The sequence below is a fragment of the Arachis duranensis genome, chromosome 4 (genome assembly GCF_000817695.3).
Source record: "Arachis duranensis cultivar V14167 chromosome 4, aradu.V14167.gnm2.J7QH, whole genome shotgun sequence".
Classification (NCBI taxonomy): Eukaryota; Viridiplantae; Streptophyta; class Magnoliopsida; order Fabales; family Fabaceae; genus Arachis; species Arachis duranensis.
Window position 1 is genome coordinate 116,773,164 of NC_029775.3, and position 27,948 is coordinate 116,801,111.

Below are 27,948 nucleotides of genomic sequence, written 5' to 3' on the forward strand. Positions count from 1 at the left end.
ATCAATGATTGAGAGACACACATGTAGTGACAAAAGTTTTATGATGTTCCCCTTGAATCCACTAATAATGTCATTGTATACGAAATTTTATTCAACACTCTTATCAAGCTCCACAGTGAAAAAATGAAACATGTTGAAACTCAATCTCTATCTTGTGTTATTTTTTTCCTTTAGGGTAAACCATGCACCCTAAGTTTTTGCATGTATAGCTTCAATCTATATTGAGTATATTATTGTATATAAAATTATAAATTGTTTAATTACTAATTAATTAACGGCAATTGTTTAATTTCTTTATTGTTAATATAATAATCTAACTCATTAAAATTTTCTTGTGAGGTGAGGCTTTCAAAAGCCTTTAGTTATTCATAAACTTACTATGGGTAGTATATTATTAGAAGCAATCCTATTCAAATAGAAATTAATCATAGCACATGATATTTGATCAGAAATTAATTGGATATAAATCAGTTTTAAACAGACATTTAATTATATAATTCTCACATCAATAAATAATAATTTTTTATATTAACTGTATAAATAATCAGAATTAGATATAATTTAAAAACTACATAAAATATTTTATTCTGTCAATACATTAAAATCAAATTTATTTTGATTATTGGAAAGGAAAATTTCATAGCTTGAATTGCCATATCAACTATGCTTTCTCTTCGATCGTGTCCAACATCTTGGATTTTGGTCCCCATCATAAAAATTTGTCCCTATTAAGGTTGATCTATATTTATTTTATCTTCAGGTGGTCCATGCTCAAATCAAGTTTTCTAATTTGTTTAATTTCTTAGGGTTGCTTATATCTACATTAATTCTCTCTATATAAATTGTGGTTTTAAATTTTAATTTTAAAATCTAGTATATTCACATTAATTTTGTGTGTCATTGCTTTCATCATATCAATAATTCAATATCATGCATGCCACAACATTTCATCAATCGATCATGTTAGCATGGCCTGTCTGGTCTAGACTAATAATTCATACAACATACATTAGTCATTGTAATAAACTATAGTAATTAATTACAGAAAGGAAAAAAATCATAATAATAAAACAACAAAACTGTGGTAATACTGCAAGGAAACATTTTCTGTTTAGCACTGAAGATACTTTGTATTAAAGTAAAAGAAGGTATGATGACAGAGGAAACAAAAATGGGGATAATAATGCCAAATGAACAAAGTTGAATAGTTGATGATACCCATGTCACTACAAGAGAGTCCAAAATATTCTGGCGATTTTTTATGATTAGCGACGATTTTAAATCGTCACAAAATTAAATACCGGCAGTTGAGTGAACCACTCTGGCTATTGATGTGGGGAGTTAATTTCACGGCGATATTTAGCAACTGATGGTATAAATACCGCTGAATAAGTATTTTGATTTTTGTGACATCTAATATAAAAACCGCCGCAATATGCAAGTGCCACAGTTTTGCGCATGTTTACCGGCGGTTACAACAACCATGCATGACTACTAAACAAACATTAAAAGACTTTTTTTATGTATGTTTTTTTTTTTGAAATTTTGTAAACAAGAAAAAAAGAGAACAAAAATAATAACACTATATTATCTAGGGATGTCAATGGGGCAGGACGGGGGCGGGAGATGCCTCCCTGCTCCCCGTCCCCGCCCCCAAAATTAATCCTCATCCCCGCTCCAATTTCCGCCGTAGGAGGGATAATTGTCCCATCTCCATTCCTCGCGTTCCACGTATTCCCCGCGGGCCCCATTCCCCATCCCCTTATGTTTAACAATCATATGAAAATTATAGTAAAAAATATCAAAAAATAAAAAACAAACTAGAAAATACTATTACAAACACACAAACATATCTTATCTAAGATTATAAGTCCACAAATACAACATAGTAAATTATAATCCATAAAATAAAATCTTAAAATACAATTTCCATTCTAAAAAAAATAATAAGATATAGTCTTTAACATCAAGTGAAAACTAGAGAGAGTTGGGGCTGTGGGAGAGAATAGCGTATGGTGCTGTGGGAGTTTTGGAGTTTGAACAAAGTGGAGATGGAAGAGAGTTGGGACTGGGAATAGAAAGTAGATGGCACAGCAAACAACACAGTGAGTAGGAAAGACTGAATAATAGGGTTAGGATTTTTTAATTGGTGAAATTACTAAAAAACCCCTAGGTTAGAAATAAAGTAAGGTTATTTAAGAAATTTCAAACATTCGGAGAATTATCGGGGATGGGACGGAGATCCCTACTCGAGTCCCCACGCTTGTTTCGGAAGAATTTTGCTCCCCATCCTCATGAAAAAAATTCTTCACCATCAGGATCCCATTCGGGGCGGTCTCTGTAAGGATCCCCACCTCCCGTGGATTTTTGACACCCCTAAATTATTATCGGTCCTATATTATTATTCTTATTTATATTTAGGGAATATAGCAATGCTACATGAAAACTCTATATAGACCTAGACTTGGATCTTCTAAAGTCGAAATAATTTTTTTCACCAAAAAGTGTATAAGGCTTCCATGTTTTTTTCTTGCTTCGGGCCTCCATGGTTTTCATTGATCACAAAAACAACTATCTTCATTAAAAAAGAAAAGAAATGGGAAAAATATTTCCGTACCTAAAAATATTTCAAGGAATATATGAGCCAGGCTACACACAACAGAACTGGGCCGAGTTAGATTTGATTAGACTGGAATCTGACTTGAATATTTTATCGGTCCATTTAAACAATCCAAATTTGATTTTAAATTAATGAAAAATACCGACAAAAAAAATTAATGAAAAATAAATTAAATTAAATTTGCAACTAAGGTTTTAGTTAAGACAATATATATATATATATATGATATTTTTTAATATGTTGCATCTGAGTTCAAACTTTAAAAATAATTAAATAGTAATGAATAGAATTCTTAAAGAGCAATGTTAGGAAATCAGCAACATTTGTGATTGATAGTCATTAACTAGCCATTAATAATGATTTGATGGTATGAGATTGGTATGAGATTTCATCCAATAGCTCATCTTTATCTGCTGATTACATACCGGACAAAATACAATAACGGTTCCGCTACGTTACCAACAGCATATCTGCCAACTTCTGCCAACTTTTATTTATAATTATGTTTTATGGAAGTGTATTCGTGGATGTGTCTAATAAAAATTGGATGTGTCTAATAAAAATGTCTTTTTTATAACTGTGTTTAATAGAAGTGTCTTTATAGATATATTTTCTGGATGTGTCTCTTTATATATGTATTTAAAATATATTAATTATTAGACACATCCACGAACACACTTCCATGAAACACAATTATAAATAAGAGTTGGCAGAAGTTGGCAGGTAATATGTTGGTACCCTATACTTTTCCATACAATAAAATTGTTTGTCCCGTAGATTTTTCCCTTCTTAAATACATGTGTTAGTGTATAGCATGTATGAGTTTGTGATGCTTAAGAGGATCGAGAATTTTTAATTTGTCTAAACAAAAAAAATTTATACATAAATAAAAAAGCTAAGTTAAATTTAATTGTTCCGATAGATAATTAATGATAAAATTTTTATAAATTTAATATAATAAATTAATAAAATCTTATTTTTAAATATTGAATTTGATATACAATTATATTAGAATAAACTATTTTAATATGATAAAAGGTACAAATGTAATCAAATTAATTTTATATTATTAATTACTAAAACCAACAATTTAAAATGTAGACAAAAAAGAGTAGAAGAAAATATCTCTGATGTTTGTTCCTTTTTTTTCCTTTTTCCAAAAATAGAAAAATGAATAATGATGAATTGGATTATTGGAGTTCTAAAAAGAAGAAAGGAATTGGGTGAATGACACGGTGTCGTTTTAGGAGCCACTTGGCTGAAAGATCTCAGTCAGAGAGAGAAGAGAAGAAGCTGCTCCATGTTTCCGGAGAAAACCTCTGTCTCTGTAGAGAGAGAAACCAACACACAACAATGACACGGAAAATAAAAGAACCTTTTTTTCGTTCTCTAACCTCAGAATTTGTTGCTTGCAATTGCTTCCACCGTTTGGTACTCATCTATCTTCTTTCCTGTGCATTCAATTTCATCAATGTTGCGCAGCAATTCATTTTTTTTATTAGGGTTTTTTCTTTTATTTGATGGGTTGCGATTGATTTTTGAACTTCAATTCAGCTCGTTCGGCATTTGCATTTCTGAATCTTTTTTCCAATTTCCGCTGTTTGGGTTGTGTAACTAATTAATTAGATTGACGAAATGTCTCATTGATTCGATTTTTTTTTGTTTGGGTGGGGGGTAGAAGAAATGTCGAGGGATTGAAGCCTATTTTTCTCCCTTGTTTTGATTATTCAGATGGATATTAGTGGAGATATTTAGGTTTTTATGTATTGTTTATTTTTTAGACAAATGCATGTTCTGTTGTGATTAATTTCTTACTAGGTTAATAGGTTATTGGCAACTGTGTAGTTTTTTCTATTATGCATTCTGTATGATGCTTGACTGATTGATCTTGGTCTCAAATGTTGTTACTTGTTAGGCTTCCAAATTCAAAAGTTTTTGCTTTCTGTCATTCTGTGGCTATGTTGTTTTGTAAAAAGTGAAGGGAACTACATTCATATTTAACAGTAGCACAGACCTCAAGGGTATTGTACTTATAGTTAATCATGCTGTGAGAAGTTGTCAAATGCTTGTATAAGGGAGGTAGTGATATGGATTACTAATCATGACATCTGATCTTGTTTCCTGATTGATTATGATTGTATAAAGTGTGTCAAGTGCATGTATAAGATTAGGTAACATGATTTCGTTTCTGATTCTGTCGATGGCATTTTTCTCATTATTGCATGAAAACATTAAGGTACTGATCTGATAATTTTTATTTTGGGATTAGGATTAACCATGAGACAACTCTGAACCCCTTGACATGCTTCTGGACTTGATGATTTGGGTTAGTTGTTAACTGTCACAATGAGGTCAAAATGATGCTTTCTTCTTGGTTGTTTTACCCACTGTGATTCAGTATGTGGAACTTTGCTTCGAATTGCATTGTTGGGAGTGTGGGTCAGAGAAACGATTGTGCAAGGCCTTCTCACGCTACTTCTGAATGTTCCGACGATGAGACTTCTATTGTGAGCAGAGAAGAAGGACTGGAATGTCCAATATGCTGGGAATCCTTTAACATTGTCGAAAATGTGCCTTATGTTTTGTGGTGCGGTCACACCCTATGTAAAAATTGCATCCTGGGACTGCAATGGGCTGTGGTTAAATTTCCAACACTTCCAATTCAGCTTCCACTTTTTATCTCCTGCCCATGGTGCAACCTTCTATCTTTCCGTTTAGTTTATCGGGGAAATCTGAAGTTCCCTCACAAGAACTACTTTCTTCTTTGGATGGTTGAGAGTATGAATGGTGATAGAGTGAAGACCCATTCAACTTCATATGGGGATCATCATCATCATCATCATCATCATCATCTAGTGTTTCCAAATAGGGACAATTTTGCTACAGGAAGCCAAGTAAGCCATGGCAACATTAGGAGGGGACAAGTTCTCCATCCAGAGTCATTTAGTTCCAATCGGTCTCATCACAATACTGGTAACTACCTCAGTATGGAAAGACTGCATACATCTATTCGCAAGTCCCTGGTTTTATTTGTTCACTTGACAGCAAAGTTCCCCTTGATCATCGTATTTCTTTTGATTGTCTTATATGCAATACCGGCCAGTGCAGCCATTTTGGCTCTGTATATACTTATTACCATTGTGTTTGCTCTCCCATCATTTCTCATCTTGTACTTTGCATATCCTAGTTTGGATTGGCTTATCAGGGAAATTATCACTTGAGATTGCAATGCGGGTGTTAAGAAGGCGAAGGCTGTCTTTCTTCGTCTAGTACCCCCTTAATCTACTATGATTTCCTTGCAATAGCCGACTTCACCATTTAGAAGCTTGGTCATTCCTCTTTCAATGTTGGAGGTTGTGGATTCAGTTTTTAGCATAACCTTGTTGACCGCTACCAAGCATGCGGAGTGAATATGGAGAATCAAAGCTTGTGCCTTCTCCTTCTTGCAAATGGTTGCTCCATTAGTTTTGGAGCTTCTGAAGAACAAATCTGGTGTAGTTATCAAGTGGATCAATATAAAAAAAAAAAATTCTATTATTTTGCTGTCTGTAGAGGCATGTATGTTCCTTATAATGCAGCATTTGTTTTAGTTGTACTATTTTTGCAAAGTTGTAAGTATGCATGTACCTATTGAATTGTTTATCTTGTTATTGTCTGCTTGAAGGTCTTGCTCTCTGTGATATCTGTTTTGTGTGTATGTCTTGATATGTTCACTTTCTCAAGATCATGAAGTAGAGCAATCTGGGAGACTTAAGATTTTTCTGAAGATAAAATAGCTGATTCTCTTTGTGGGATCAATTTAGTCTGATTCTGAAATGCAATTTGCTGACACATGATTCAGTTATAAATATTTGTTTAAATATTTTTATTCTGTCATACTAAATTTATGTTCGTATTCATCTTTTGTCACCAATATTTTATGAGTTTAATTTTGATGTATTTATCTTTTGTCGTTAATATTTCATGAGTTTAATTTTGATGTATTGACAGTATAAAACGTTTTACACAGTCATGCAATTATATCTGTTTTTTTGGATAATAATTCATGCCGTTAATGGAAAGATAGTTATTTTTATTAATTTAAAATTATGTAATTATTGTACGTGTAAAATTATTTTATACATCAAAATTAAATTCATATTTCATTGCATATAATATAGTTAAATGACAATATGATAAAAATTGACCTTAAATTCAAAGATATTTTTTTTTGTCACATAAAATTATAGCGTCCCTTTCACCATCTTGCTTAAAACTATCTACTAAATGGGATAAAACTTGTTAGCTCTACAAGCCTGGACACGAGATTAGAGAAGGACTGAAGCACTATTAGCAATAAGAATATCTTCGAAAATGACAAAACCACACGTCGATTCTTCCCTTAGTTGTTTCCTTGAAGATTCCTTATTAATTATTTCACTTATTTGACAAACCATATTGTGCTGTTTGTTGGGTTTTAGTTTCTAATTCTTTCTAATTAGCTTGTCCTTGCATATCGGATATCAAGTTTCTGATAATATCTGAAGGAAGATAGGACATAGTCCTTTTATTAGGTTGAAAAAGACATACATGTCTTGATCATAGGAATTATGAAAAGTTTGCATGTCTTCTTCTTCTTTCCTTCATTTTTTTTTTTTTTTTTTTTACTTAAGTTCAGGCAGATAATTGAGACGTATTTTATGTCAATGAGTGTTAGCTTACATAGCATTTCACCTCTTCTTTATTTCAAAGGTTTTGGACTCAACTCCAACCAAGTGAACCAACTGCAACTAAAGAAAACTGTTAAATGATTTGATTGATTTTACTAAATTTTTATTTAATAACTTTAAGTTATCAACTTCACATTAAGTTGACTGAACCTAAATTTTTATCTTACAAAATTGTTAACTTGTTCTTAAAGATGATCTTTTTCTATTTTAACAGAATACATCTTTTATAAACAGAACATAAAGAGAAGAAAGAAACTCCAAAAAAATATATATTTTAAAAATCGGGCTTGCTACACATACAAGCTTACAAGTTTACAAGTTGGCCCAGCCCAAATACAACTCACGCGCATGAAGACGGATTGAATGGAGCGTCACATTCACGCGCTCGCCACTCAAACGGTTACGCATGCTACGAGTATATGGCAGACTCTTCCACTTCTTCCACTTCTCAAAGCGATTCGAAAACAAAGCAACCCTTCCATTTTCGAGCGAAAATCGAAGTTCAAAATATACGAGTCGTCGCTAACCTTCGAAACCTCCATCAACACACCATCAAACTCTCCATCAAGAATCTGAAGAGAAAACAAAGCAACAATACTCAAGGTAAGTTCATTAAGATTCCTGTATATTTTTCAGATTACGAACTAGGTTTTACTTTTCTTCTACGTCGTTGTTCTAGGGTTTACTGTTATTCTTGCTTCTTTGTTACACTGTTCTTCTACGTTGTTGTTCTAAGTTCTCCTGTTATTCTTGTTGTTCTAGATCTTCTGGTAACTGATTTTTGGGGGTATATTCCGTATATTGGGGGTGTATACTGCTTGACCTTGTAATGTTGCTTGATATTGAAGCATGTTTGAGTGATATCTGACTGACATATATGGATGTATCTGAATCATATCTATGGGTGCATCTCACTGTTATCAATGGGTGTATCTTACTGTTATTAATGGGTGTATCTGACTCATATATATGGGTGTATCTTACTGATATCTTTGGGTGTATTTTTCGTTTCAGAGAAAATGGCAGCAAGAAACCAAACAAAAGACCTTAAGTGTGCCACACATCTCCTAAGTGATAAATTCAGAAACATGAGTGAGGAGAAGAAGGCGATTATGAGGGATCTCGGATTCGGTGGGTTGATGCACATCCCACCACTAAGGGTGCATCACCAACTGTTAAGGGAGCTAGCAAACAACTTTAAACTTGGGGAGAACAGACTGGAAACAGGATATGGTTCTTTCAAAATAACACCAAGAAAGATAGGTCATGCGCTTGGCATCAATGCAACAGGTAACTAGCTCAGAATGATAGGTGTATATTAAGTTGATGCTTGGGTGTATTTAAGTTGATGCTTGGGTGTATTTGAACTGACTTTGATACTTTGTTGTTTTCCTTTTTGTAGGAGATCTATTTCCTGAGAAAGTTGACTATAAGAAACTTTCTGAGGATGACAAAATAATTTTTAGAAGATTCCAGGGTAAGACCCTCAAAAGTCTTACCGATGAGATGATGGAAATCGGCGTTGGTAACGAAGAGGAACGCCTGATGTTCAAGAGGATATTCATCCTCTATATACAGATGGCGTTCCTTTTGCCAACGAGGATAAACAAAATCTCGTCTATCCACCTGCCCCCAATTTTTCAGATGGACAGTATCACAGAGCGAAACTGGGGGGGCATGTTTTGACCTTCATTGTCAAGGGCATCACAGACTACAAGGAGAAAAAGAAGAAGGCAATTGATGGCTGCCTCTTTACCCTGATGATAATTTACTTTCATCTTTCAAAAAACAAAGGGAAGAAGAGGGCTGAAAGACCACCAAAACCATGGATTGCCAACTGGAGTAAGGAGCAGTTGGTGGAAAGAATGACTGCAGAAAGAGAGAAAATTTTGGTAAGTAAATATAATATGTTTGATGTATTTTATTTACCTGAATGCTGCTAACTAAAATATCTAATATTTCAGGGGATTGTGAAGATGGCGGAGACAAGAGAAAAAATGAAAAAAATGAAAAAAAAACAAGAAATAAAGAAAACAAAAAAAGGAAGGCGAGTTCAACATCGTCTTCGGAGACAGAAACAACTACTGACAGTAACAGTTCTACCTCTGAGTCTGAGACTCAAGAAGACTCAGAGGATTCAGGAAGAAAACACCCCAGCAAAAAGGGGAAAAAGTAAGTACCATACTTGGGTGTAATTTCTTTTTCGAGTTGGGTGTATTTTGTTGATCACGTTGGGTGTATGTAGTTTATTAAGCTGGGTGTGTTTCGTTTGCTGCGTTGGTGTATATTGTATATTCAGTTGGGTGTATCTTGTGCATTCATTTGGGTGTATTTTTAGTATGTTCTAAATAATAATTTTTTGCCTTCCAGAATGGACTCCAGAAAAAGAAAGAAGAGTCAAGAGGAGTCAGATTCTGATTCAGAATCTGAATCTGAATCAAGTGATGAGTAATGTCCTGAAATTATTACTCCTTTCTTTTGGCTTCATTATAAAGATTTTGTGTATTAACTGAAGTGTCTATTATTAACTTATAGGAGTGAAGAATCATCACCGGTGGAGAAGGAAAAGAAAAAGAAAAAGACAAAAACAACACCAAAAAAGTAAAGCACTTATTTGGATAATATTCTGTGATAAAATTAATTTTTTATTTCTGATTGGTACTCTTTTTTTTTAAAATTAATTTTTTATTTCTGATTGGTATTCTTTTTTTCCACCCAGAACACAACCAAAAAAGAAAAAAGTTGTTGTGGAGGATTCACCTCCTGAAGAAGATCAATACTTTGATGGGTACAGTACCTCGTAAGCTATATTACCGTCTATCATCGTAATTATTTTTGTTAACATCTTCTTTTATGAATGTAGTGAGAGATATGAAATATCAAGTGAAGAGCTAGATGAATTGCTAAGGGAAAACGTTGATAAATCTGCTGCAGAGGGGTGTATCTTGCTGGGCTGTCTATTTCAATTTTGGTGTGTTTTCTTTCCTAATAATTGTTTCTTGTTTCGCAGGGAGAACGAAGCTGACCTGCGATCGACAGAAGGTCGATATGTCTCCTCTGAAACGTAAGATGCTTTATTTAATAAAATCTTGTTATCATGGTTTGGGTGTATTTTGTGGAACCATTTGGGTGTATTTTGTGGATCAAGTTGGGTGTATGTTGTTTATTGAGTTGGGATATTTCGTTTGTTGTCTTGGGTGTATATTGTCCATTCAGTTCGTTGTATCTTGTGCATTCATTTGGGTGTATTTAATACATGTCTCTTATTTTGTCTGAATAACATGAAATCTGTTTAGAATACCGGCTGTGAACTTGGGAAGTGATGATCCTTCCTCTCAAGGACGCACAGAACAGAGTAGTGTAAACCAGCCATCAGAGAGCATGTAATTTCTCTTTCAAATAACCGTTACTTTTGTTCTTCTATTACCTTCTACTTCTAATTCTGTATATATTTTTTTTAGAAAAAAAAGCCCTTTATTATTTTATTCAAGAAAAAAAGGCAGGAAAAAAAGCAAAAATTGTAAGTATGTAAGTTCTCAAAAAACAAAGCCTGTCTTCTTTTTAAATTGTTCGGGTGTATTTTTTGACTTTCTTTGGGTGTATTTTAGGTTGAGTCCGGTTTAACAATCAGCCAGTGAGCCGGCTGATTCGAATATGATGGTTGTGAGGGAACAAACACCGTCGGAACCGCTTGCAGTGTGAGTTTTCCAAGAATATTTCAACCTTATAACCTTATTATTTTCAAATACATTGTTAACCTTTCATTTTTCTTCTTGTTTAGAGTCCCAATTCAAGTTTTTGTGCCGGCGTCCCAAACAACCACTGTGCCAGAACTTCAAGAAATACCTGAGTCAGATTTTGAACCAACCCCTCTGCTACAGATTGAAGGAACTACAGAAACGTAAGAAATAGTATTGGGTGAATATTTGTTTAGAGTTTGGGTGTATATTGGGTTACAGTTCGGGTGTATATTAGCTAATAGTTTGGGTGTATATTGTTCCTGAGTAGTTTTTTTTTACCCCATGATTAATTTTGTTTAACTGTGCAGCACTCCTGAACCCCCCAACAACTTCAAGAAACCACACCCACGCTTCCCCCAGCTCCATCTAAAATGTAAGTTCATCAGACTAAAATCAATCTTTGCTTATGATCTGTATATTCTTACTCTTATAATATGTTATACATGATGACACAGTCATCCAGCCGCAGAAGACGTTGCTGCCCTGATGATGATGGCACAGACAGCATCCTATGTTCCTAAAACAGATCCAGTGCCATCATTCAGCCTTGGCTTGACTGATTCAAGCTAGGAGGGAGCGTCAACGCAGGAGACAGAAAAGGCAAAATCTCCAGAAACTGCAAATTTGCTAGAACAATTAGACGATTTGGTACAAAAAATAGCAAGAAATGCAACAAAAGAAGAAAGTAAAAGTCCACAAATTCAAAGGGAGACTGGGGGAGAAAGTTCTGGGAGGTTTGAAACTCCTGCGGGGATAAATAAGAATACGGATGATATGAAACAGAAGTGCTACATTTGGGGGAAGCGAGTGAAGACATACGCAGATGGCGGAACTAACGAGTATGAAAACATGTGCACTTTGATGGCCCAAGATAAATACATTTTGACAAAAATGCACATTGCATCACTCCAGCCAGCAACTTTTATAGAAGCTGAGGTAATATAAGAATAACATTAATGTTTTTACACCAAAGTTTACTACAATGTTTATTAATATAAATTCATTTTGGCATATATTTCTAGATTGTATCTGCCATGTGCCTCATCCTCAACCAGACAAATGATAAAAGGTTTCAAAAACAAATATACTGTCTCCCTTCCGATATTGTGGTAAGTGTTACTTCTACGAATTTTGGGTGTATTTTCTGCATTCACTTGGGTATATTTTTTAAGTTCAATTGGGTGTAAGTTGTGTAGTCATTTGAGTGTATTTATAGTATTCACTTGGGTGTATTTTCAATATTTCATTTGTTGTTTAACAATTGTTGCAGAACATGGCCGTTTCGAAGCACCCAAACGGGGAATTCATATCACCTAGAACCAATAAAGAATTCAGGGTGGAAGACTACCCAAGTTTTATTCCCTTCATAGATGCAAAAAAAATAACTTCGCATCCATATGTAAGTTTTCATTTGTAAAATTTGTTAGTACCGTTCTTTACTTATATGCTAAATAAAATAACACACTGTTGAAATATGGCAATCCTTCAGATTTTTGCACCTGTTTGCTACGCGGACCATTGGTGGTTATGGGTGATTGATACAAAAAAGCGGAGATTTCATATACTTGACCCGCTACACAAGAAAACTCCAAGCGAGGAGAGAAAGCAGCTTAATAAATTCACTGTAAGTTGGCTCTGTGTTGTCCTTTGGGTGTATTTTGTGGAACCATTTGGGTGTATTTTGTGGATCAAGTTGGGTGTATTACTGATTTGTTTTGGTATTTAAGGGATATGTAATTTCAAGAATGAGAGCATATGTTGGCGGGGAACCTCTGAAGAAAGGCGAGAAGGAGAAGGAAATTAAAGCATAATACGTCAAAATATCAGGCCAAAAATCAACGTATAAATTTGTGACTCTGAACATTAAACTTTCCTAAATGAGATTTGTAATTTATTTTCTTCATTTTCAGATATGACTGCGCTATCTACGTTATGAAGTGGCTTGAGTTAATTGAGCCGGAAAACATTAAAAAGGGGAAGTATGAATGGGATAATTAGAAATAGGTAATTGTCTTTAGAACTATATAACTCTGTATTACTTTAATGAATTAATATTGCTGTTTAAACATAATATACTTTTTAATTGTAGGACGAGGTGGACCACTAAAGAGTGGAGTATGCTTCGCGGATACTATTCAGTGAAATGAGTAAAGAGAGAGATGAAGCAATTAGAGCGAGTAATGCAATAAGACTGTCGAAGCTATCCTTCATATTATTGAGTCCGTTTTGTCAGATAAATTCTACTGATATAGAAAATGAGTAATCCAACTGCTAGCTAGTTTGTAAATTGAACAAATGCTGTAAAAAATTGCCATTTATAAACAACTTCTATTCAATGAAATTTTTTTCCATAGTTAAACTATATGTGCTGTTAAACTGTCTGTGCTGTATTCAAAAATTGTATTACAGGTGGTTAAATATGAAGGAAAACATCAAGGCAGATTATAAAATTTACACCTAACGGGGGGTTTAATATACACCCAAGATTTCTTAAAATATACACCCAAACTCTATGTGCTGTTAAACTGTCTGTGCTGTATTCAAAATGTATGAATTACAGGTACCAAAATATGAAGAAAAATATCAAATCAAATATACACCCATAACCTGCGATTTTTTAAACCCAAATAAAGTTGAATATACACCCTGAAATCTATCCCTCCATGATGCTTTGAGACTAAAACCCTGAACCCTAAACACTTAAAATGTAAAATGTGAATTCACAAAAATACACCCAAGCGAAACAGTGCTTTTACACCCATATTCTGTAAGACTATACACCCAAAGAGTTATCCACTGCTGCTGGTACCGTAAACTGATAATTCATAACATGTCCTTGATATTGGCTGGAATTTGAATGCAACACTGATGCAGCATCAAACAGGTTTATTTGAATATAACAGTCACATATTAGCTAAACTATTAACGAGAAAAATAAACTCAATCACCACAAATTTAAAGAACATTACTTTTACCTTGCTTAAAACTTTCGTTTTTTTCTTCTTTGTGGCATTTGCAATCTGTTTGTCCAACTTTGAACATAGCCTATTTTTTGGACGTCCTCTTGTTCGGATCCTTGGCGGGCTTTGAAGCTTGTTAACGGATTCCAAGTTGGCGTCTTCGTGGGATAAAGAAGATGTCCCATTCCTTTTGGCTTTTAATGATTCCATCTCGGCCATGACGTTATCGTACGCACGGTGCAGAAATGCAGTCATCTCCTCCGATTCGGATGCAAATTCGCAAATATTTTGCGAACGAAAAACTAATTCATCAAACCTCTTGCTTTTTGGCTCCAAAAGTGGCTCGTCGTGGCTGCTCTTGATGTGTGTGTGTCGCCTCTTTACCTTCTTGCTCCATCGTTCCAGTATATATCTAGGTGACACTTGGCTTACTTGTTCAAAGCTTAACACGCTTAGTGCGTGATGACACAGTATCCCTCTCGACTCGGACACTTGGCTTACTTGTTCGAAGCTTAACACGCTTAGTGCGTGACGGCATAGTATCCCTCTCGACTCGAATAATAAGCATTGGCATTTTACCTCGGCTGCAACTGAGTCGTAGGTAACCACAAACTTGTTGAATATTGAGCTGGAAACTTGTTCTCCGACTTCGTATACTGAATAGCCTAGAGCGGAATTCGTTAATTTGGTGATGCAATTCGCCTTTCCTCTGAATTGCGCTTGGACTTCCCTAAACTTTTGATGAGTGTACACATCTTAAAACTGAGCTTCAATGGAGGATTTGGTTGCACACGGTATGACCGTATGAAAATCTGCAGCATCTGATTCTCTCTTTGCTTGCTCCCTGCTTCCGAGGCAATTATCGTATTGTTTGACGAACTGAATAAGCAAGCTGTTCCGAGTGATAAACTTGTTAAAAAATGAATGCATGCTCTCGCTCCTTTGTGTGCTTCTCATCCCTGCCTAGAAGTGGTGATCCAGATAGATAGGAACCCATATATGACGGTCTTCATACATATCTGCATAATACACCCAAACACAGACTATAAATACACCCGAAAAAACATGCAATTTACACCTCTGCTGCAGATTTTAAAAAGACATTACCTGAAAGCCACTTGTTGTCCACAAGACCAAAATTCAGCAGAAAATCGTTCCAATTCCTATCGAATGAGTCTTTGCTATGAGAGTTAAAAACAATTTGGCTCATTTCTTGTTCAATATCTGCATGTCCCTTGTACCCGTTTAATTTGCTTGGAATCTTCTTCATGATGTGCCAAATATACCAACGGTGAATTGTTGTTGGCATACAGGCCTCTAAAGCCCTTTTCATTGATGCGCATTGATCGGTGAGAAACCCTTTCGGAGCGTTTCCTCCCATGCAACGAAGCCAACATTGAAATAACCATTTGAATGATTCAATTTCTTTGTTTTTCATCAAAGAGCATCCAAGAAGTGTTGACTGACCGTGGTGATTCACCCCGACAAAAGAACCACAGACCAAATTATACCTGAAAACAAATTACCATAGTGCAGAATGCAAAATCATTAGGTACACCCCAACACATGCTTCGTATACACCCAAAAAACAACCAATATACACCTCTGCTACAGATTCATAAAAATACATTAATTTAGCATCATAAACAGGGGCAGTTTGTTACCTGTTTGTATTGTAGGTGGTGTCAAATAAAATGACGTCTCCGAAATACTCAAAGGCAGCTCTACTTCTTGCATCGGCCCAAAAAGCCAACTTAATCGATTGATCCTCCTCGAGTTCAAGCTCAAAAAAGAAATTCTGATTCTTCTCTTTCATTCTTAACAAATATTTCCCGAATTCCTTTGCATCTTCTTGTTCGGAAACATTCCGCACTTTCCTAGTAATGTAATTTCTCACGTCCCTTTCGATAAAATCTAACTCACGGTGACCCCCGGCAGCCGCAACAAATGATTGGTAGGTTTTCTTGGTCTGATACCGGCCTCCTTGTTATTCTCTATTGTACGACGAATGGACATGCTTAGTTCCTTGTGCTGTTTGAGCATCTCTGCTTTACTTGGACAGCAGGAGTGTGAATGATCCAGCACAACTTTTGAAATGATCCAAGCACCGACATCCTTCAATGTGTGTATATAAATTCTTGCAGGACAGTTTAAACCGGCTGTCGGATTCGTCTTCTCGGTCGGAGATATTTTAGATTTCCATTTTCCCTCTCTGCTACATGTAATCAATTGATTCTTAATCTCGTTCCCCTTCCTATTTGTGCTCCGAAACTCTTGTAGAAAAACCTGCAACCTTGGCGTGGTTCCTGTAAAATTTTCCAGCATCTTCAAGGGTGGTAAAGGTCATTCTAACCTTCGGAATAAACTGGTCATCAACAACAGAGAGAGGTTGCAGAATACACCATGTCAAAAACTATAAATACACCCATAGATATGATTCAAATACACCCAATCATGTCTAATATGATACACCCGAACCACAACAACTCAACTAAAATGACAATAAAAGCCATAAACTGTAAATACACAGGCTGCAAAATACACCATCAAAAACTAAAAACACACCTAATCATGTCTGATATAATACACCTGAATAACAATAACTCAATTAAAATAACAAAAAACTAGTAAAGTGTAAATACACCCACACTTCTAGCAAAAATACACCCAAAAAAGACCTAATCTACACCCGAGTGTCTGCTATAAATTTCAGATAATTAATTACAACTAATACATTGAATCGACAGATTCATGTTAACGTGTTAGTTTCATAGTCAATGTTCAGCAATTTTTCAACTACACAATGCTATAAAAATTACTGCAAGAAAATTCATACTAATCCTATGTAAATCAAACCTCAGGAACTTCATTAGATTCAAATTCATAATCCACCTCGCCTGGATTCAGCTGACAATCCGAGGTTGAATGATCCATTATCTTCAAAACGAGTTCAAACTTTGATTTCAGAAAACAACAAATCAAAATAGAAAACGAAACTCGAGTTGTACAGAGAGAGGAAAGTAACGTAAACGAAGAACATACCAGTGAGAAAAGGAGAGGAAAAGAACGATGGAGAAGAAGGAGGGAAGACGCGCGAGAAGAAGAACAACCAAATCTCAAAATAACGAAAACGAAGAAGGAAACAAATCTTTTAAATTTAGTAGTTAGATATACGCGGGATCTTATATAGCGCGTGTATACAACGTATGTGGAGAAACGCGTTTTTTGTTTTATTGCTTAATGAACTTGTAAAGCATACAAGCCCTAATGGCTTGTATGCAGAGCTTTTCTGTTTAAAAATACATGTTAATAATTACAGAAAATCAGAATTTGAAATTAAAAAATAAAAAGGACAATTCAATGTCCAAAATTGAAAAAAACATAGAAAAAGAATCGCAATGACCAAAATTAATTTTCAACTACCAAAATTAATATTCATATAAAGATTTTTTTGCCAAATATCTTCACAATTTTACCAACTCCAAATTAATAAGTTTCGTTTTTAATTGCATGCCATTTAATTTTAAATAGATTTTTTCCCCTTAACTAGTAATATTGGTGCATTAAATTTCGAATTTTGATCAAGATTTTTCAAATGGGACCCCAAAAAAGGTCCAAAAAAATTATTTTTACTCTTGTTTTTAGGAAAAAAAAAAAGAATAGAAATCCAATGTTCTCTCTCTTATAACAAACGCGCACTGAAGAAGAAACAGAGTTCACCGAAACATAGGAAACGAAACAAACCAGAAACAGTTACTTGCTTTGCATGCAGTTCAAATCTCAAAGCAAAATCCTTCTTTTTTAAACCCAACTAAATAAAGGAGTGGCTCAGTGTTCACTCTGTTACGTTCTGTTTCTTTTCCTTCTCTTTCTGTTGCAGCATCCTCTGTTTTTTTTGCTCTGAAAACTCTGTATATAACAAAAGGTAAATGCTACTACCCGTTATAGCTTCAAAAATTATCATGTGGGTTCGCATAAATGTATGATCTTGATTGGATTATTGATATGGGTATGCTACTCTCCTTATACATCTCTTTATGGCTTCGTTTGGGTGTGTTTTGTTTACGGTGGTGCTTTGTGAAGAACTAAACATTGCTTGAGCATTATGGTTGTCTGATTTTTCTGATGTGCTTTTGTTACTGGTGAACGAGTTCAAGGTGATGGTTTCTTCTGAATATGAATATGAATATTTTCTTAAAATGTGTGTGTGGTGTTGGCATGAAAAAGGGCTGCATGTTCCTGATTTTGTTTTGAATGAATGTTCTGATGCATTTGATCATCTGCTGTAATAATTTCAAGTTGATTATAGTGTTTGTAATTCAAATTTCCCAGATTGAATTTATTGTTGTTGTTCTTCCTCTTCTTCTTCTTCTTCTTCTCTGATTTCTTCCTTAGATGAAAGGTTACTTTGGTGATGTGACTTTAAATGCCTTTTATATTTAGGTACAGTTAATTAAAGCTTAGAGGTGCATAATTTATACACTCATATAATATATGTTTAATTGTTTTCAAGATGTATCATTTTCTTTTCCATTTCAAAGGCATGTTTGTAAAATTTAGTAGTTTATTGAATGGAGCCTCTCTCTTCTTTTTTAATATTTTTTTATTTTAGTGTTTGAAGCTATCGCTCCTTTACAAGATTTTTGTGCCTTTGTGGCTTCTTGCTGTTGCATTTATTGTTTCATGTAATCTTATTTTGTGTATATTAATCTAGAATCCTAGATTTTATGGATTAGAATCAGATGCAAAACAAGTAACTCTGATGTTGCCTTGGCATTCTGCTAAGCATTCATAAAATGTTTTCCCTAAATGGAGATTGAGTTTTTTAAAAATAATTTCTTTCTCCAACTTTCAAAGATTTTGATTTGGAGGTAGTAAGTATTTTTCATGATATGATGCACTTTGGTTGATATAGTTTCATGCTTTGTCACCTTACCATTATTGATGTTTATTGTTTACCCTTAAATTATGTACTATGACTATAAATTTTGAATGCACATTTTGTTTTTAGTTTTCTGTTTTAATAGGCATTTTCATAAGTTTCCATTTTGTATTGTATATCTGTATTTGCATCATTCTAAGGTAGTTTTGTTATCCTTGTTTCAGTGGTCAAGCTCTGAATCTTGTTCTGCATTCCTCATCTCCTATCTGATTCATGGCTCCCTCAAACATCGATATAGCAATGATTACAGAAGTAACCATGTCCGGTCGGGGTGAATTGAGAAGGCACTCCACCGGAAAATTAAGTGCTGGAATTGGTGAACAAAAAGCTCTTCCTCATTATCTAAGATCTTCCACTGGCTCCTGTCATGATCATTGTAAACTTGGGAAGAATGAGGAAACTGAAGCAAAGAAGAGACCTTCTATTCCTAAAAGCGGCGAAAGAAAAATTCTTCGGCAAAATTCGGAAGAGGTGATCGGAGGGGTAACTATCTTTGTTGACAAGCACAGAGCATCGCTTGATTCAAAAGCAATGCAAAAGATATCAGTGTTCAAGAACAACGAATCAGTTAAATCTATGGTCCAAAATTCTCATACTTCAGACAGTCAAAAACAAATTAGGAATGAAGTTCCAATGAACAGGAACAGAACATCATTGGCCAAGAAAATGAGGGAAGGAACTTCTTCAAGAGAAATTTCCAAGAAGGAGGAGACTCCACTGATTTCAACGGCGAAAATAATTGGAACTTCATCAAAGAAGCCTTCTTCAAAAGATATTGAGTTGTCTGACAAGCATGTGATTTCTGTGAATGCAAACGCGGAGGCAACGAGGAAAACGGTTTCTAAGAATTCCTCAATGGACTTTGGTGGCAGTAAGAGTAGGGAGATTAAGATCGAAAAGAAGAGGGAAGCCATTTCCGCAGTAGCTTCACCTTCAAGAGTTTCTTTGCCATCATTGAAAGCTTCTCTCAAGAGAATTCCAAGTATTAATGCAAGGAAGCACAAAAGCCTGAAAATTGCCTCTAATCTCAAGAACCAAACCAAGCCTAGAAGAGAAAATCCTGAACCACAACACAATGAGGTTGAGGAAAAGACTTTGTATATTCTCGAGGTTGAAAACGAAAGCCAAACTTTGCAATCCGATCATCAAAATGAAAGCCCAGATACCAAATCATCCCTCTCCAATTCACCACTCACTCAATCCTCATCCGAAGAACGCGGAATGGAAACTGAAAAAGCAACCACTGAGTTTGGGGAGGATACTTCTTCAGGAAGCAATGGAATTGCATGCATGGAAAATGTGAACAATAATAATACTTTGGAAGCTGAGGAGAATGACAAGCCTAGAAAAGATGAAATTGCATGCTCGAAAGAGGAGGAGGGCCAAGTGTTAAGAAAAGTTAATATCTTTAGCAGGCAAATGGTTGAAACTCAAACTGAGAAAAGACACAATCCAAGGAATCTAAAGTTCAAGAGAGGAAGCATGTTGTGGAATAATGCTAAGGGTGAAGCTGCACAAGGTGTTGTTTTTAGGAATAATTTGAAGGGAAAGAAATATGGGGAGGCTTTGATGAACAATGTGATTGAGGAAACTGCAAATAAACTTGTTGAGATTCAGAGGAGCAAGGTTAAGGCATTGGTTGGCGCCTTTGAATCTATAATATCTCAACAGAACAGCAAGAGCCCTTTGAAAAACACCCTAGCACAATAGGTTACTAAATTTTTTCCTTTTATGGTAGACAAGTTTTCTTTTTTTAGTAATACTAAATTCTATAGTATGATCTTGAATTTCTTGTAATAGGATCTGTGTGCCCATAACAAAGAACATAGTATTGCAAGTTAATATGGAATAAGGCACTAGAATTTTGAAAATAAGCCCAAGCTTGTTGAAGTAGATTAGAGTCAACAAGCTGTATATGTGGCTCTGTAGGAACTAGGGGTAAATTTGTCTTTTGCATGTAGAAGCTAATAAGAATAAGAATAATGATATTGAAGTATGTGTGTAAAATTGGAAGAAGAATCTTGTGTTCCCCTCTTATATTACCTTATGTGCTAATTATAGATTAAATTTTTATGTTAACCAAAATAATCACTATATTTCTATGTATATTTATATAAGTTATATACTGAAATAATTAAATATTTGATAATAAAATAAATATTTAAATTTATCATAGAAAAATAATTAAATTTTTAATAATAATATAGTAACTTTAATATATTTTTATTTGATAAATAATTTTTAGTTTCGATATAATATAATTATTTTTCGGTAAAAAAAACACTAATTTCTCGACATCACATAGCAAATTATGTATTCATATTTATAACTAGTTTAATTTAGGATGAGTATTAAATTTTACTATCACTTAATATCATTATTATACTTTACCCTACGATAGTATGTTATAAATTCTTTTTGGGTATATTAATAAAACTGTGAAAGAATAAAAAAAAGATGAAAATTTTTTTTATTGTATGTTGTTGTTGTTTAATATTTTGGGAGAATAATACTATCTATTTATAATAATTACTAAATTATTTTGGATTTTAAAATAAGGTAAAATAACCAAAATAAACATAAAAATAACAACTTAATAAAGTTTATTTCTAGAAGAAAAAGATAAAATAATAAATAAAAATATAATAAGAATTTAATATGTCCCCGCAAGTTGGTGGATGAAAGATGTCAATAATCCATAGTTTAGATAGGTTCTGATGAAATGGTTGAGGAAGACGCGTGTGGCACGGTGATGTAGAAACATAGAAGGAAATATTGTGCTTGAGGGAAAAAGAACAAGTAGCGATCTTCAGAGAGAGCGCATAGAGTGCAGATGGAACAGCTGAAACAGAGCCGGAAAGAAGCGTAGATAGAACTGCTGAAAGAAAGTACGGACGGAACTGCCGGAAAGAAGGCGCAGACGGAACTGCAATAAAAAGGCACATACGGAACTGCGGGAAGAAGGTGCAGACGAAATTGCTAGAAGGAAGTGCAGACGGAACTGAAGAAAGCGCAGATGGAACTGTCGGAAGAAAGTGCAAACAGAACTGTCCGTAAGAAATTCATATTTATTTTTAGAAATTATAGTTGTTACGGATCCGACCCACGGATCCCGGACCCGTAACCGAACCCAAACCCGGCTCCTCGGGTCAACCCGTTTTCGTCCCTCTAGAAGGCCCTGAACCGGCCCTCTAAAGCTCCTAACTAACTTTTGAATTCAAACATCCCTCTTATCTTAGTCAGATAAGATAAAGATAAGATAGCCACCATCACCTATAAATAAAGGGCCCAAGTTCCTTCAGGTATTCATTCATTCCTCATATCTTACACCTCTCAGATCTATTCTGACTTGAGCGTCGGAGTGTCTTTGCAGGTACCCCCCTCCGCTCCATCTGGAAGACCCAACATTCGATTCGACCCGCGGGTTCCCGACCCTACTCCTAGATCGTATCAGAAGCATTCTGTACATTGGCGCCGTCTGTGGGGACTTGCGACAGTCGAAACAGATGGAGGGTATCTTGGACGAAAATCCATCAAGCCAAGACAACTCCAGACCACGTCATCCGACCCCAGAGCAACAAGAGGTCATGAACCAAGCCCGGATGGCCAGCACCATCCACCGCACAAACGAGCACATGATCACAGATCCACAACACCCTGAAAGAGCAAGGGACAAAGCGACACAGATCATTCAGGATCTCTGCCTCCGAGTCCAGGAACTTGAAGGTAAACTAACCGACAAAGGAAAATACGCCAACGAACACGGAAGCCAGGCAACGTCCAGACCACGATCCTACCGCGGAAGGTCGCCAACCCGGCAACACGATAGAAAGGATGATCGTAGCACCTCATGCAACCACCGACACGAGAAATCGCCAGAACGGCGACACAGCAAAAAACACCACCGCAGTGCATCCCACGATCTGAACCGTCAGCACGATTCGGACGAAGACCCGAGACGACGGCACACCAAGCGCACAAGAAACGATCACATCATAATGGGAGCCACGCCCTTCACAGAAAGAATCTTAAGAGCGAAACTCCCCAGAGGCTTCGACAAACCCACCGACATGAAGTACGACGGAACTAAAGACCCTCAAGAACACCTAACGGCTTTCGAGGCCAGAATGAACTTGGAAGGAGCATCCGACGCGGTCCGATGCAGAGCCTTCCCGGTAACCCTTGCCGGACCGGCGATCAAATGGTTCAACGCCCTCCCAAACGGATCCATAACCAGCTTCCACGACATCACAAGAAAATTCATGGCCCAATTCACAACCCGAATCACCAAGGCCAAACACCCCATCAGCTTGCTAGGGGTCACACAGAAACAAGAAGAATCTACAAGTATATACCTCGACCGCTTCAACGATGAATGCCTGACGGTCGATGGACTCACGGACTCCGTTGCCAGCCTCTGCCTAACTAACGGGCTCATGAATGAAGACTTTCGCAAACACCTCACCACTAAACCAGTATGGACCATGCACGAAATCCAGAACGTCGCCAAAGATTACATCAACGACGAAGAAGTCAGCCAGGTCGTCGCTGCCAACAAACGGCAGCACGTCGCTACCCAACACGGCAACCCGACTCCCCGTCATAACCCACCACCCAAAGAGAACCAACGAGACCACCTCAAACCAACCCACCGACCACCAAGAATAGGGAAATTTTCCAATTACACCCCCTAACAGCACCAATTACTGAGATATACCACCAAATAGCAGATCGAGGTGTCATCCCCAAAGCCCGACCACTCAAGGAAAGGACAGGAGGAAACAAAGCCCTCTACTGCGACTACCACCGAGGATACGGCCACAAAACACAAGATTGTTTTGACCTTAAAGACGCTCTCGAGCAGGCCATACGAGATGGCAAACTCCCAGAGTTCGTCAAATTCATCAGAGAACCAAGGCGCGCCGACAGAGATAAGTCACCAGAAAGAGAAGGACGCAACCCAAGAACCCAAAAGCCGCCCCCCAGGGAAAACCTCGAAGAGGATCCAACCATCATAGTGAACGTCATCACGGGCAAGGACGTATCGAATAAGTCAAAACTAACAATGAAAAAAGACCTCAAAATAATGGCCGTCAGGCACCACAACCCAGTCACCATAGCCGACAGCACGATAACCTTCTTGCCGGAAGACTGCCAACACGGCACCTCGGCCGAAGACGCCCCCTTCGTCATATCAGCCCGAATCGGAACAGGGCTAGTAAGAAGAATACTGGTGGACACTGGCGCCGACTCTAACATCCTCTTCCGAGGAGCTTTCGACAAACTCGGGCTCCGCAATGACAACCTCCAAACACACCGCCACGGAGTCACGGGCCTCGGAGACAACTTCCTCAAACCAGACGGTTCGGTTACCCTTCCCATCACCATAGGAACAAGCAATCAGAGAAAGACGATCTTATCCGAATTCGTCGTCCTAAAAGACTCCACAGCCTATAACGTCATTCTCGGGAGAAAAACGATCAACGACTTCTCGGCAGTCATCTACACCAAATACCTCCTCATGAAGTTCAGGGCCGACGACGGCACCATCGGAACCATTCACGGAGACCGAGAAGTTGCAGCCGAATGCGACAACAATAGCTTGGCCCTAAGGAAAAAATCCCGGGACGCAGCCGGAATATTCCTTGCCGACCTAGACGCACGACTAGACGGCCAACCTAGAGCAGAACCAGAAGGAGACATGGAAAAGCTACAAATAGGGCCAACCAAAGAAGAATACACTTTCATCAACAGAAACCTCCCATACGACCTCAAAGAAGAACTCTCCCAACTTTTAAAACAAAACAGAGACCTATTCGCATTTACACCAGCCGATATGCCGGGAATAAGCCCCGACCTAATGTCTCACCATCTGGCAGTAGACCCCCTAGCCAAACCAGTGGCACAAAGAAGACGGAAAATGTCACCAGACCGAGCCGCCGAGGTCCGAAAACAAGTTAAAGCCCTACTCGAAGCCAACTTCATCCGAGAACTCCCTTATACGACCTGGCTAGCCAACGTCGTACTGGTAAGAAAATCTAACGGGAAATGGCGAATGTGCGTCGACTACACGGATCTTAACAAAGCATGCCCAAAGGATGCCTTCCCCCTACCAAACATCGACGGGCTAGTGGATGCAGCATCCGGCCACCGATACCTCAGCTTCATGGACGCATATTCCGGCTACAACCAGATCCCGATGCACCGACCAGACGAAGAAAAAACAGCATTCATCACCCGGGACGGAACCTACTGCTATAAAGTAATGCCCTTCGGCTTAAAAAACGCCGGAGCCACCTACCAGCAACTTGTTAACAAGATATTTCGCAACCTATCCGGAAACAAAATAGAAGTCTACATAGACGATATGCTCGCCAAGACGGAATCCGGTGAGCAACTAACCGACGACCTCAAGGTAATAATGAACACCTTGCGAAAACACCAAATGCGACTCAACCCAACAAAATGTGCCTTCGGAATGGAAGCAGGAAAATTCCTCGGCTTCATGATCACGCAACGCGGAGTTGAGGCAAACCCAGAAAAATGCCGTGCCGTCCTTGAGATGACAAGTCCCAAAAACCTCAAAGAAATCCAAAAACTCACCGGCCGACTAACCGCACTATCCTGGTTCCTCGGGGCATCGGCCCAAAAGGCAATCCCTTTCTTCAAACTTATGAAAAAAGGAACCCCCTTCAAATGGGAGATAGAATGCGAAGAAGCTTTCCAACACTTCAAAAGGGTCCTAGCGGAACCTCCAATCCTCGCAAAACCTCAAACAGGGGAAACACTATACCTGTACCTCTCCATAACGGAAGAAGCAATCGCAGCAGCACTCGTCCGGGAAAACGAGAAAAAGGAACAAAAACCCATATACTTCATAAGCAAGGTCCTACAGGACACTGAAGCCCGCTATTCACGCTTAGAAAAACTAGCTTTCGCACTCCTCTCGGCATCCCGACGACTACGACAATACTTCCAGGCCCACCCCATAACGGTCCGAACCGACCAAACGGTCAAACAGGTATTACAAAAACCCGACCTAGCGGGAAGAATGCTAGCCTGGTCCATCGAGTTATCCCAATTCCAGATCAGGTTCGAACCCCGAAACGCCATCAAAGCGCAGGCCTTGACCGACTTCATCGCTGAAATGACTCCGATCAAACTCACCCCCGAACCATGGAAACTGCATGTCGACGGCTCATCAAACTCCACTCACGGAGGCGCCGGAATTATACTCGAAAACCAAAACGGGATCATAATTGAACAATCAATAAGATACAACTTTCCAGTATCAAATAACCAAGCAGAATACGAGGCCCTCTTAGCAGGCCTAAACCTAGCCCGGGAAGTCGACGCCAAGGTACTCGAAGTAAATACCGATTCCCAGGTAGTGTGCTCCCAAATCAACGGGAGCTACCAAACCCGGGACCCCCTGCTCCAACAATACCTCAATAAAGTGAGTGAATTAAAAGGGGGATTCGAAAACGTCACCATACAACACGTCCCCAGGGAACGCAACGCCAGGGCGGACCTACTTTCCAAGCTAGCCAGTACGAAGTCGGGACACGGCAACAGATCACTAATCCAGGAGGTCGTTAAGTCGCCTTCCGTATCAACAAAAATCAACGCACATCTAACATCCTCAAACCGGGAGTCTTGGACATACCTTATCTTACAATACCTCCTCGACGGAGCCCTACCACCAGACCCAAAAGAGGAGAGGCGAATAAAAAGAGAAGCCGCCAACTACACCATCATAGCAGGACAACTATACAAACGCGGATTCTCGCTACTCAAATGTGTCAAACCCGGGGACACAGAATACATACTCCGCGAGATCCACGAAGGCTGCTGCGGTCACCACGTCGGGGGAAAAACGCTAGCCCAAAAAATCATCCGGGCCGGCTACTTCTAGCCCACGATCATTCGAGATTCCATACAATTAACAAAAAGCTGCGACAAATGCCAAAGGCATGCCAATATCCACCAAGCCGCCCCACACCAACTCAGTATTATATCGGCAGAACGGCCATTCGGCAGTTGGGGAATCGACCTCGTCGGGCCCTTCCCCACAGCACCCGGCCAACTCAGATATCTCATTGTTGCCATAGACTACTACACCAAATGGATCGAAGTCGAGCCCCTGGCCTCCATAACGGCAACCCAATGTCGAAAATTCGTCTGGCGGCAGATCATTACCCGGTTCGGAATCCCCGAAGTCATCATCTCCGACAACGGAACCCAGTTCACCGACAAAAAATTCAGAGAAATCCTAGAAGGATTGCACATATCCCATCGCTTCAGCTCGGTAGAACATCCCCAAACAAACGGACAGGTGGAATCCGCCAACAAAATTATCGTTAAAGGACTTAAGAAACGACTCGACGAAGCCAAGGGACTATGGGCAGATGAGTTGGGATCAGTCCTATGGTCGTACCGAACAACACCCCAAACGAGCACGGGGGAAACGCCCTTCCGATTAACATACGGCGTAGAAGCAGTCATCCCAGTGGAAATCGGAGACCCCAGCCCCAGGAAAACGGTTGGAAGTAACGACGAAGAAGCAGAACGAGACCTCGTGGACGAAGAAAGAAGCATAGCTCACGTCAAAGAATTAGCACTCAAACAAAGGATCAGCCTAAGGTACAATCACGGCGAATCAGCCTAAGATACAATCACGGCGTTATCCGACGAGAATTTGCGGACAACGACCTCGTCCTACGACGAAACGATATCGGTCTTCCGACCCCAGGAGAAGGAAAACTCGCCCCCAACTGGGAAGGGCCATACAGAATCAAGGCCGTAATTGGAAAAGGAGCGTATAAACTCGAACGACTAGACGGCAGTGAAATACCAAGAACTTGGAACGCAGCCAACTTACGAAGATACTACACTTAAATAAATCACCCTTTGTTTTTCTTTAAGTCACCCTTTGTTTTTCTTTTATCTTTCTCATTTTTAGAACCTCGGGTACTCT

At 37.9% G+C, this 27,948-nt stretch overlaps 2 protein-coding genes across 2 annotated transcripts; both read left to right on the forward strand.

Annotated features, from left to right (window-relative positions):
* The first annotated feature begins 3,845 nt into the window (after positions 1-3,845).
* LOC107486675 (uncharacterized) lies at positions 3,846-6,376 on the forward strand. The gene is made up of 2 exons (XM_016107232.3): positions 3,846-4,051; positions 4,890-6,376. The coding sequence occupies exon 2, from the start codon at positions 5,020-5,022 to the stop codon at positions 5,839-5,841; it is 822 nt and encodes a 273-aa protein (XP_015962718.1). The 5' UTR covers positions 3,846-4,051; positions 4,890-5,019; the 3' UTR covers positions 5,842-6,376.
* An 11,378-nt stretch (positions 6,377-17,754) lies between these two features.
* LOC107486674 (uncharacterized) lies at positions 17,755-20,977 on the forward strand. Its single transcript, XM_016107231.3, has 2 exons — positions 17,755-17,954; positions 19,136-20,977. The coding sequence occupies exon 2, from the start codon at positions 19,185-19,187 to the stop codon at positions 20,679-20,681; it is 1,497 nt and encodes a 498-aa protein (XP_015962717.1). The 5' UTR covers positions 17,755-17,954; positions 19,136-19,184; the 3' UTR covers positions 20,682-20,977.
* The last annotated feature ends 6,971 nt before the right edge of the window (positions 20,978-27,948 follow it).

Excerpts from the sequence above, each read along its gene's own strand:
- LOC107486674 (XM_016107231.3), top strand. The coding sequence starts at position 19,185 with ATGGCTCCCTCAAACATCGATATAGCAATGATTACAGAAGTAACCATG.
- LOC107486675 (XM_016107232.3), top strand. The coding sequence starts at position 5,020 with ATGTGGAACTTTGCTTCGAATTGCATTGTTGGGAGTGTGGGTCAGAGA.